The sequence below is a fragment of the Arachis hypogaea genome, chromosome 17, assembly GCF_003086295.3.
Source record: "Arachis hypogaea cultivar Tifrunner chromosome 17, arahy.Tifrunner.gnm2.J5K5, whole genome shotgun sequence".
In the NCBI taxonomy this organism is placed as follows: Eukaryota; Viridiplantae; Streptophyta; class Magnoliopsida; order Fabales; family Fabaceae; genus Arachis; species Arachis hypogaea.
The window spans coordinates 120620419-120632863 of NC_092052.1; the positions used below are offsets into that span (position 1 = coordinate 120620419).

The following is a 12445-nucleotide window of genomic DNA, read 5'->3' on the forward strand; positions in this document are numbered from 1 at the left end:
TTTTTTTTGTAAAGAAATATTTTTAAAGGAGAGGAAAAAGAAAGAGAAAAAAAGAGCGAGTATCGTCCTTTACCTCCTTTACTTGTTTATTTTCTTGTGATTTTTTATATGTGAGGTCATTTACACTATTGGAGTTCATCATCTCGTGAAAGCTATATACAGCAATGTTTGGAAGTAATGTTACTTGAATAAAATTGTTGAGATAATAAATGATGATATAGATCTTCTACTAAGTACTAACTAATATATAATGGAGAGTTAATTTAATGCTCTTGCCTAAGTACATCAGTACAGTAAGTGTTTCCAAACAAGACTCGATTACTTTCAAATTAAGAGAAGCAATGTTTGAATATTTAGAAGATTAAAATTATAATCAATAAAGCATAGTCGGTGGCCATATCAAAAACACTTTAACTGGTGGATACACGTGTCAGCCGCAACGACGCAGCCGTAAGATCACATGTTACGCGCGAAGCAGCTGATAGCTCTCTCTCGCTCTGCGTTGGCGCGTGCATGAGTTCTTCCCTTTCTCTCTCTTACACATCGCAATCTTCCTCTATTTCCGTCAACTCCATAGCTTCTTCGGTGCTCTCTCACCTCTTTCTTCAATACTCACTTAAGGTTTTATCTTCTAAGCTTTAGGTTCTTCACATAACCCCCCTCAAAAACCTAAAACCTCTTCGGTGGAATTAGAATCAGATATTTCTGTTAGGGTTTTCAACTTCCAATCCGCATCCATGGGAGACTGGCAACCCCTTCTCCAATCCATTTTCATCGGTCTCATTTTTTCTTACCTTCTTGCCAAGCTCATCTCCGTTGTTGTCTCCTTCAACAACGACAACCTAACCGTCACGCGCGCCTCCGCCGAAGAAGATGACAGCAAACCTATACGGACCGCCACGGGACCCGACAGAGGCGGCGGCATCTCCGAAGCAAGTAACAATCGCTTTGAGGAGGAGTCTGTCATGGCGGAGCAGGGAAGTGTGAGGAACGAGAGTTTGGACGGCGACGACGACTACGACGATGACGATTGGGAAGGTGTGGAGACCACCGAGCTCGACGAGGCGTTCAGCGCCGCCACAGCGTTCGTGGCTGCCGCCGCCGCCGATCGGTTGTCGCAGAAGGTGTCGAGCGACGTGCAGCTACAGCTCTATGGGCTGTACAAGATCGCCACTGAAGGTCCCTGTAGCACGCCGCAGCCTTCGGCGTTGAAGATGACAGCACGTGCCAAATGGTATTCATTGCGTTCAATATATGATTGCAACTGCTTTGTCATAAATAGTTGAGGGAAAAACAAAGTGAAAGGGAAGAGCTTTAACATTTGCTTACTTTTTTGTACGGTAATTATGCATACTTGGAATCTTGTGTGTTGTTCCATCTGTATGTCAGTATTGATATTGGTGATTATGGAGATGATTAGGTTGTTAAACTTATAAATGGATTGGCTGTAGTTGCAGTTTGTTTGCACGTTAGACTTGAGGCCTAAAACTACAGAAAAAACAGTGAAATATCTGTTTTGTTCCATCTCCATCTATAGGCATTAGTTATGTTGAAGTGTTTAAATTGAGAGCTCAATGGCGCTTGGAATTATTAATTTTTCAGGGTTATTGTTGGCTTGTTTAAGCTGTTATTTTTGGTGTCTGAAAATTAGGCTCTTAGGTGCTAACCGTGTTTTACTTTCTTATTGTTGAAGGCAAGCGTGGCAGAAATTGGGAGCTATGCCTCCTGAGGATGCAATGCAGAAGTACATTGATATTGTGACAGAGCTATATCCTTCTTGGCTTGATGGTTCATCTTTGGTGAGCTAATATGCTGTTTCTTGCGCTATAGTTGTGGATTGATCACTAGTTGTTTCACCAAAAAGAAGCCCCCCTTGTCATGACCCTTACTGATTCCCATTGTTCGTGTGACAGCGGAGCAAGAGTTACGGTGGTGGTGGCTCTAGTTCAGAGGCTAAGGGACCGATGGGGCCAGTATTTAGCACTTATGTATATGAAGAGGAATATGGCAGTGACTTGTAAGATTCCTAGAAATCAATTTATTTTGAGTTGTAATGTAAATGTCTAGACTCTAGATAGCAATTTGTCTATAATTTGTTCTATATGCATTTATGTATATGCTGTTAAATGTTATTACGTGAATGTCGCATTGGTGTCTGTCCAAAATTACGGTGATGGGATATCTTCTATGGTAGCTCTTTATGGTTTTTACTTTGGTGGTCTTTCTTTTTTGTTTTTGGTCCTTCAAGGTTTACTCTCAAGCTCATTATTTGGTTCTGATGCTAATCCTGATTCATAGCTATAAGGTTATCCTTCTCTTCTTAGTAATCATGTTCATATTGAAGGATTATTTGTTAAGGTTTTGTTGTGGTCCTTGGCAATTCGCACCTCTTATAATATGTTTTTTCTGTTTCTTTTTTGTAAATTAAATTAAAAAAAAAGAAGCTCCATTCTAGGTTGATATTATCTCAACTGCAACTGACAACCTTTTATGACTTTGATGGTTCCTTCCTTTACAGGACAATGGATGCCATTCATGGATTTGCTAGAGAAGGAGATATGGCTAATCTGCTAAAGTGTATTGAAAGTGGTATTTCAGTGAATTTGAAGGGTGAGTTACTTCTTAGTTGTTTGCTTTTAGGGTGTGCTGTAAGTTGTGAATGGTTATTTATTTCTTTATTTTAATTTTTTGGTTTTAAAAGGGACCAAGTTCCTTAAGGACACCATGTTATCAGCATGAATAGAGAAGTACCATCACGGATTTAGTGCAACATCAATCTGAATTTTTGTGGCACTTGCTTGACAAGCCTAACATGGGCATATGTATGGCCTAAAAATTGTTTGACAACTAAGGTAGGTGCTATGTTTTTGTAAAGAAGCCTAAGTAACTGGCTTTAAGACCCCGTTGAAGATAGATAGTTGACTGGTAACTTATGTGTCACACATGAATAAATCTTGTTGGACTACATCTAAGTCATTAAAATTGTCTGAAATAAAAAATTCTGCCCTGCTACATAACTAAATAATGAATAATCATTTCTGTTTTTCAACCTATATTCTTAGCAGTGAGTATAGTGAGGGAAGTAGCTTTAATCACACTGCTATTGTTCCTACCTTCTACATACATTTTCTTGACGATCAATAATGTAGCATTAATAATTCACTGTTTATTTTATGTAAATGCACTATTGCATGGCAAGGCAAGTAGCTACATTCACACTACTAATGAGCATTGTAGAATCTATTTCTTGAATTGTTGATCTCGTTAGAAACTTTTTATACTTCAAGTCCATATACAGAAAGAGAAGTTGAATGGCCAACGAGGCATTAGAGAATTGATCTTTCTGAAATGGCTGCAGACAGTGAGGGCCGGACACCATTACATTGGGCCGTGGACCGTGGCCACCGTAATGTCACAGAGCTGCTGCTTGAGAGGAATGCTGATGTGAATTGCAAGGTAGGTATCCATAGACACATGTATGAACCTAACTCTTAGGAATAATAGCTACCATCAAGCTTAGTTGGCATCGCCTTAACTTTGAAGAATGAAAACACGACAGAACCTTAATTGTATTTTGAATATGGCATTATTACTTACTGTTTGATCTCAAATATTAGCTTAGTCTTTTGAAGACGTTTTTCTGATGCATCTTTTAATTATCCACACTGCTCTCAAGTTGGCTCCCTTTTGTTGATGCTATGTATGTTTTCTTTTTGGAAGGATAATGAGGGACAAACTCCGTTGCATTACGCTGTTATGTGTGATAGAGAAGCCATAGCTGAGTATTTAGTGAAGCATAATGCAGACACAAATTTAAAGGATAATGATGGCAGTTCCCCGCATGACATCTGTGAGTCAAACTGGTCGTGTTTGCAGCAACTGGGGGAACCAAATTGATTGTTAGTTTGGTTCTTGGTGCTTTTGGCTAATATACTATAACCTTACCCAAATCCCTTTTGGGGATGTACGTGTCTATATTAACTCAATTTTTCTTTTCCTTCTTCCTTTTAGTATATATACACCCTTTTAGACCCGCCAATATACTGCTTAGGTAATGGTTAATCAAGTGTATGTGTTTTATTATTGCTTCATCTGATTAACACCTGATTGGTCCCTTCTATTGATGAGGACTCCTTATTTTGCCCTTATTTACTTATATTTGATGGAGAATTATAATATTCATCAAAAGTATAGAGTAACAAGGAAATGAATCACTCCTAAGTACTAACTAAGATTCGTTATTGTTATGCTATCCCTTTATCTACCCCCTTCTTCCCTTAATCTTATTCTACTGAATTTATGATACAAATTTACATGGTGGTCTGTTTTCTTTCTTCTCCTTCTTCGCCAAATGCAGAAACATGCATGGTGAAGAAGAGCTGTTACTGCTTTCATACGAGCTTGATGACTTATAATTCTTTGACAGATCTCTAAAATGCTAGAAAATGGATACTCCTTAGTCCTTAAGTATATCCTTTCATAAGTATTTTTATTTTTTTTTTGGGGGGGGGGGGTTTAGTAATTTTTTTTTCACTCTATCTATTACATCTGACATATATTTACCTTACCAAAATATAACTCAATATTTCGACTGTTCATAAAGTTTCATTTTATGAAGCGGGAAACAGTAAACTAATTTGATTTGTTTAGTTTCAGAACATATACACAGATCACGTATAATATCAAATTCGTACGATAAACGAATCTGATCCAGCTAGTTAAAACAGTATAAAAAGCCATTTTGTATAATGTTTACTCTAACCCCAATCTACAGTGGTAGTCGTGGACTGTTAGTTTCTTGGAATGAGGCATGTTATATTTATCTTAATAACCATTGGCCCTCCGAATTCCCAAACCCTCCTGCACAATCATTCTCGTGTGTGTGTTAAATAATAATAATAATAATAATTAATAAAAGCTCAATCTAGTTGAGTGCTGAGTAGTCCACTAAGCTGAAGGGATAAGAAAATTCTGGCCATGGATGAATATTGTCATTGATGATCATAGACTTGCGAGACAAGAAAAGCTATTTTGCTATGAAGTATGAACTATACCAAGTTGGCTTGCTCCAACCTCCAATAATGATAATAGAAAAAAAGAATAAAAGAGAACAATGATACTAATAATTTATTAAATTCAATTCAAACGCGGGCCCGTCGCCCGGGCAAAAGACACCGCCTTTACGCGCTGTACTCTAATCATTTTTATTTATTTATCTTATTTTTAAATAAATAAATTATTTCTAATGACTAATTTCTTTTGAGTAGTGCTAGGGAGTCAATGGCCTAAGTGTACAATATGTACAATGGGCTAAATCTTTGGTTTATGAATTAAATGAACATCACTTATACTATGCAGAATAACCATCCGGATACCAGGGATAATAAACATCTCATGTTATAAAAAGTTAATTTTGGGTTCACCAAGGTTCGAACTCTTGACCTTCCACATCTGGAACTCTTATACCATGTTCTGAAACCACTCATCCCAAAAGCGTAACCTGACAGGATAATGTAACACTAATAATGATATCTCTAATACTTTCTAAACCTTCATTGTACACATTGTACGCTTACGCCATTGGCTCCCTAGACTTTCTCATTTCTTTTTTACTATTTTTTTTATTATGTGCACTGGCACCTCTTAAAAAGATTTCTATATTTTGAATTAACATGCTATTTTTAAGGTATGCAAGAAATAAGAAAAATGACATGAATTTTTAATTCGAATCTATCAATTCAATCGCTTTGCGATTGTAATTTGCAACCGCTGTTGCAAGCTATTTGGGTTGTTTGAAGCTCACTGCTCTCTTACTCTGTCACTCTCTCTTCTCTCTCTCTCTCCCCCTTCCCCCTCTCCCTCCCTCTCTTCCCATCAGATCTCTTTTCCATCCAAATTTCACCGATATCAGGTAACTTTTCATCCGATTTATCCTTTTTATTTCTCAATAATTTTTTTGTTCACGCATAATAGATATATTCGATTAGGTTTGACTTTTTTTCTTTTCACAATTTATTCAATTATTAACCATTTTCGGTTTCTGTTTCGGTGCTTCGATACGTTTGGACTGTTGTTGTTTGATTGGATTATGATCGATTTGAATCCGTTCTTGTATCGATTAGAATTTCGATCTGTTGTTTTTTATCTTGTCGGTGTGTGAATCTGTGACGGGTCTTGGTTTTGAAATTGTGGCACTTTGGATTTGGGGATTGGTTGTTCGGTTGAGATAATAGGGCATTAGCGAGTTGGCTGAGTCAACTAGGTTTTTGGACCACAACGTCTCTGTATCCTGTACGCAGTTTGATTATTACTTTCCCCCCTTTTTCATCAATATGTAGAATCAATAAAATAAATTTTTAAATACATGTGGACCACGATAAAAATCCCAGAAGTTTTGATCTATCGGTTCAAAGAATTTTCTTATAATCGAAATACATTTGGGGATTACTTCTGTTTTGGAAATCCAATATATTTATTGTTCCTGAATCGTTCTGGCATCATTTCCCCCTTGGCAATACTGCTGGAGTAGACGATCTGAAATTGGACAATAATTTTATAAACAATTATTTTTTGCTTTGAAGGACTCGTTGGCCTTTGCCTTGACTTTTCTTTTGGTTGGCTGTTTCACGTTGAAAACTTACGAGCCAAGTTTTTTTTGTGCCATTAGGTATAGCATGGCAATGGAAGTTACCCAGGTACTTCTGAATGCTCAATCCATTGATGGGACTGTACGGAAGCAAGCCGAAGAAAGTCTGCGGCAATTTCAGGAGCAAAACCTTCCTGGTTTCTTGGTCTCACTCTCTGGAGAGTTAGCAAGTGATGATAAACCAGTTGATAGCCGAAAGTTGGCAGGATTGATTCTAAAAAACGCACTGGATGCCAAGGATGAAAACAGGAAACGGGAGCTGGTTCACAGATGGTTGTCGTTGGATCCTGCGGTGAAAACCCAGGTCAAGTCATGTTTGCTGCAAACACTCTCTTCTCTTGCAGCTGATGCTCGATCGACTGCAACTCAAGTTATTGCCAAAATTGCTGGAATTGAGCTTCCTCAGAAACAGTGGCCTGAACTGATAGGTTCACTCTTATCAAATATTCATCAAGTACCATCTCATGTCAAGCAAGCCACTTTGGAGACTCTTGGGTACTTATGCGAGGAAGTCTCTCCGCAGGTTGTTGATCAAGATCAGGTAAATAAAATCCTTACTGCTGTAGTCCAAGGTATGAATGCATCTGAAGGGAACAATGATGTTAGGCTTGCCTCTACTAGGGCATTATATAATGCTCTTGGATTTGCTCAAGCTAATTTTAGCAATGATATGGAACGTGACTATATCATGAGAGTTGTCTGTGAAGCAACTATGTCTCCTGAGCCGAGAATACGACAGGCCTCCTTCGAGTGTTTGGTCTCAATTGCAGCCATGTATTATGAGAAATTGGCTCCCTACATCCAGGATATATATAACATCACAGCAAAGGCTATTAGGGGTGATGACGAACCTGTTGCTCTTCAAGCCATTGAGTTTTGGAGTACAATTTGTGATGAGGAGACTGATATCTTGGAAGACTATGTAGGTGAATCCAGTGGGGACTCTGATATACCTTGTTTTTATTTTATTAAGCAAGCTCTACCTGCACTCATTCCTCTGCTGCTGGAAACATTACTCAAACAAGAAGAGGATCAGGATCTGGATGAAGGTGCCTGGAATATTGCGATGGCTGGTGGTACGTGCCTGGGTTTAGTTGCTCGTACTGTTGGAGATGATATTGTGCCACTGGTAATGCCATTCATTGAGGAGAATATTACAAAACCAGATTGGAGACAGAGGGAGGCAGCCTCGTATGCGTTTGGCTCTATCTTGGAGGGGCCTTCCCCAGACAAGTTAGCACCTCTAGTTAATCATGCTTTACCTTTTATGCTTAGTGCTTTAGTAAAGGATCCAAGTAACCATGTGAAGGACACCACTGCCTGGACCTTGGGACGAATGTTCGAATTTCTTCACAATTCAATTGTTGGTACACCAATTATTAATGAGGGAAATTGCCAACAGATTATTACAGTTCTCCTTCAGAGCATGAAGGATGTTCCCAATGTTGCTGAGAAAGCCTGTGGTGCTCTGTATTTTCTTGCCCAGGGTTATGAAGATGTGGGACCAACATCTCCTATAACTCCCTTTTTTCAGGAAATTGTTCAATCCCTTCTAGCTGTTACTCATAGAGAGGATGCTACAGAATCACGATTAAGAACTTCAGCATATGAAACATTGAATGAAGTAGTAAGATGTTCAACAGATGAAACAGCTCCGTTAGTGTTACAGCTAGTTACGGTCATCATGATGGAGCTGCATAAATGTCTTGAGGCACAAAATCTTTCATCTGATGAAAGAGAAAAGCAGAGTGAACTGATTGGCCTACTTTGTGGTTGCTTGCAAGTAATTATTCAGAAGCTAGGGTCTTCAGAGCCCACCAAATATGTCTTCCTGCAGTATGCTGATCAGATAATGGGGCTTTTCTACAGGGTTTTTGCTTGCAGAAACGCCACAGCACATGAAGAAGCCATGCTAGCCATTGGAGCCCTTGCCTATGCTATAGGCGCCGATTTTGCCAAATACATGCCTGAATTTTACAGGTTTCTGGAGATGGACCTTCAGAATTTTGAGGATTATCAAGTTTGTGCCGTCACTGTTGGTGTGGTGGGGGACTTGTGCAGGGCATTGGAAGATAAAATACTGCCTTACTGTGATGGGATTATGACACAACTTCTGAAGAATTTGTCAAGTGATAATTTGCACCGTTCTGTGAAGCCCCCATTGTTCTCTTGCATTGGTGATATAGCTCTTGCAATAGGAGAAAACTTTAATAAATACTTGATGTATGCAATGAACACACTGCAGCTTGCCTCAGAGTTGTATGCCCACACATCAGGTTTTGATGATGAAATGACGGAGTACATTAATTCTTTGAGAAATGGAATATTAGAGGCATATTCTGGGATTTTCCAAGGGTTCAAGAATTCATCAAAAACCCAGCTCTTGATTCCTTATGCACCTCACATCCTCCAATTCTTGGATAGCATATACATGGAAAAAGACATGTAAGAAAGTGAAAAATGTTACCTTACTTGAGTGTTTTTGCTTTTTTTTTTAATACAATAACCAGTTTTAATGGCTTTCGTTGCCTTCACTATGCAGGGATGAAGTGGTTATGAAAACAGCAATTGGAGTCCTTGGAGATCTGGCTGATACGCTAGGAAGCAATGCAGGTTCTTTAATTCAGCAGTCTTTGTCAAGCAAAGAATTTTTAGATGAATGTTTGACCTCAGAAGATCATTTGATTAAAGAATCTGCTGAGTGGGCCAAGTTGGCTATCAATCGTGCCATATCTGTTTGAGGTTCATCTGAGTTGCATATTATTTTTCGTAAACTACCTGCATGCATTTGGGTGTCAAAATCGGTCTTGGGGGATTGCATGAGTCAAGTTGTCACCATGGTCAGACAACAGAAGGTATCAGTTTGAAACTCTTCAAGTTGTCACTAACACTTGCATCATCACCAATGCATCACTGACTTTTGCATGAGCACCATCGAGTCCAGTTTGGTCAAGAGGAAGAAGGTAGCAATGAGTTTGCAAATATGCGGGTGTGGGTCTTCATGGGACACATAATTGGTTGCATGGCCGAGGGGAGGCGGTAACTGATCCATGATTGAGAAATTAAGATACCCTTTGATGCTGAGTCTGAAGTTGGTCTTATTAGAAGATAAACCCATTATAGCCTGACAATGGTTTTCCCATAAACTAGCCATGGGTTGTTAGAATGGTGGAATTCACAGGGTTGAACTGGTTTTTATCAACACCACCAAAGTGCCTTGTTTCAAAAGAATCTCTTCCTTTTTCTGACTTTTAACACTGCATCTAGTTTTTTTTTTTTCCTCTTTAAGAGACATCATCCCATTGTGTATAATTGTCCTGGTATGTCTGTCTGTCATCCATATCATTTTTTTCTCCCTCCATACTTGTTTTTGCTATGATCGGGGTTTGTTATTGTTTAGAGGGTGGGATAGAATACATCCTCCTCGCATTGTGCATTTTTTTTGCCCTTTTAATGTCAGTTGGTATTGTTAGGTCATAATTCATCCCGCATTCATGAAATCATCAAACTTTTCAATTTATTTCTTGTGTTAGCTTTTGAAATGCGTATGTAATCATATGTTGGCTATACCTATGATTAGTTTAAAAGATCGTCATGTTTTCTGATGACGACCATAGAGTTGTGGATTCCTTTTTCTTTTATTGGAAGACAGTGGTATGGGTTTAGCCCTCTGTGTATCCGTTATTCTCTGTTACATACAAGTTTGGGGATTTTCTTGCAATTGGCAATTTGCCATATTTCCTGTATATCTTATTTTTTTGTTTGGGGGTAAGAATTTTTGTTACCAAGTTACAATCGTTCAAATGATGTTTGATTGTGAGAACAGGATAATCAACTGTTGTAAAACCTGAAAAATAATTATAATTAATTATTATGCATATGTAGTCTCTCTCAGTATAGAGGCAAAATATAATAAATAGTAAATATGTATGGATACTTTCACCTAATGGAAATAGCGTTAGGTTTGTTCTCTATTTAATAAAACTGCTGACACTAGCATTCTTCAAATTTTCCCAAGACAATTATTCATGCCAATTTTGTGGTGCATATGTGCTATTAATACTTTTCTTTTCTCCCGAAAAAGCCCTCCTCTGTAATTGGCCATCATGATCATCATCTTTACTTTTTTTAGGGAGAGGACTAAGGGGATTAACCAACGATTTGAAGAGAGGAAAGTGTGTAACTTTTTTAGAGAAAAGCAAGTGTTTTATATTATAAAATACTAGAATACGTAAATCTTAAACTGTATAACTAAAAAAATGATGTGTGTAATTTTATAACCAGTTTTCAGGTGACATCGGTATACTTTATCCAATAATACCAGAACTATGGTATAAACTCAGTAATATTAGCGATTCCTAATTATATCTGGTGATTATTAGGAGAAAATGCACATGCAAAACACCAAACAAAATATAACACAACCAAAATTGTTTGCTTCCCCAGTGATATTGTCCGAATTCCAAATCCCCTAAAAAGGTTCAGTAACTAATCAAGCGATCATATTATGTGATAGAAGAATGTTAGAACAGTAAAGGAGGCTATATTTGTCCCATGAGACCCCTGAAAAGCCATCTTATTCTGATACATTGTGTTAGTAACAAGTGGTCATGATAAAGTCACTTCATAGAAGAAAATCATAAGTTAGGTTTTCCCATATATATAATTCATGAATTAGGTTCCTCTAAAAAAAATCAATTATATAAGTGATTATGTATGTAATTATATATATTTAAATTTGAACATGTTAGTTTTTTTTATCAATTACTTAATTCTTAAAAGTATAATTTATATTTACAAGAGCCACACCCATAATTTGTATGTTAATGGAGAAGGGATCAAATGTGTGAGTAACTTTTGTTTCTTTTAAATTAGTTCAGAGAAAGTGCTAGTGAGCTTTTATGATCTGACTGCCACCAATATATCATATCTCATAAAGCAGAGGCTTGGATGTGAATGATACACTCCTATTCTCCATTTTTGTTTCTTCAATTCCTTCTTTGTCAATCCTCTCTTATTTCTTCTTCTTTTTATTTGTTTATTAATTAATTTATTTTTTTTATAGTAATCAGTGTTGTATGTATTGTGGATTTGTTAATTGGAATTTTGGAGCCTTTGACTACTATATTGTATGTTATGCACAACTATACATATATTTTCTAACAATATTATATAGTGTGGAAAAATAAAAAAGAATGCAAAAATAAAACACACATAGTGAGCATTCAAAATGAACAGAATCTCCACATAAAGCATATATTTGCATCTATGAAGTGAGTTGTGACCAAATGCAGTTTTCTCTCTCTACCCCTCTTTGGCTTTCATAGAACAGTGTCACACACAAATATGATATTATGTACTTGCATTGGTGGTGATAATAAGAAAATAAAAAATGTTATATGGTTGTAAAAAAATAATGCTCATCATGCAACAATACACGAATAAAATTGCCAACCTTAAGATCTGTGGCCACATACCGACACTTCATTCTCACAAATTCTATCATGAGAATTGACAATCAAACCCCTTTAATAAAATCATAATATATTCAAGAATACTATGAGTTTGGTTTTTGGTATATTCCATTTATTGGCATGAGATTAATTAGTATAAGGGCTTATGGAGAATGCACAAGTTGCATAAGATAGAGGGCAGGTTAAAAGGCCAAATCACAATTTCTAAACTTTTTAAAATCTATGTTAAACAAGATGCCATAAAAAATATTCCTTTGGACCATTGAAGACAAAACCAAGATATGCACATAAAGGGCAAATATCAAAGTTGCATTTGCCATGTGAG

General features: G+C 37.2%; 2 protein-coding genes across 4 annotated transcripts; both read left to right on the forward strand.

Moving 5' to 3' along the window:
- The first annotated feature begins 398 nt into the window (after positions 1-398).
- LOC112764731 (acyl-CoA-binding domain-containing protein 1) lies at positions 399-4252 on the forward strand. 3 transcript variants are annotated; one of them, XR_011875621.1, is made up of 7 exons: positions 399-1234; positions 1694-1799; positions 1914-2017; positions 2519-2610; positions 2702-2852; positions 3359-3456; positions 3721-4252. XR_011875621.1 is itself a non-coding variant. In XM_025810491.3 (6 exons), the coding sequence occupies exons 1-6, from the start codon at positions 738-740 to the stop codon at positions 3895-3897; spliced, it is 1074 nt and encodes a 357-aa protein (XP_025666276.1). In that variant the 5' UTR covers positions 399-737; the 3' UTR covers positions 3898-4252. The 3 variants fall into 3 exon arrangements, 2 of the variants coding, with proteins under 2 accessions (XP_025666276.1, XP_072079577.1); XM_025810491.3 differs by lacking the exon at positions 2702-2852; XM_072223476.1 differs by lacking the exons at positions 2702-2852; positions 3359-3456.
- Positions 4253-5320: 1068 nt separating this feature from the next.
- Positions 5321-10524, forward strand: LOC112764972 (importin subunit beta-1). The gene is made up of 3 exons (XM_025810829.3): positions 5321-5911; positions 6668-9091; positions 9189-10524. The coding sequence occupies exons 2-3, from the start codon at positions 6675-6677 to the stop codon at positions 9385-9387; spliced, it is 2616 nt and encodes an 871-aa protein (XP_025666614.1). The 5' UTR covers positions 5321-5911; positions 6668-6674; the 3' UTR covers positions 9388-10524.
- Positions 10525-12445: the final 1921 nt, after the last annotated feature.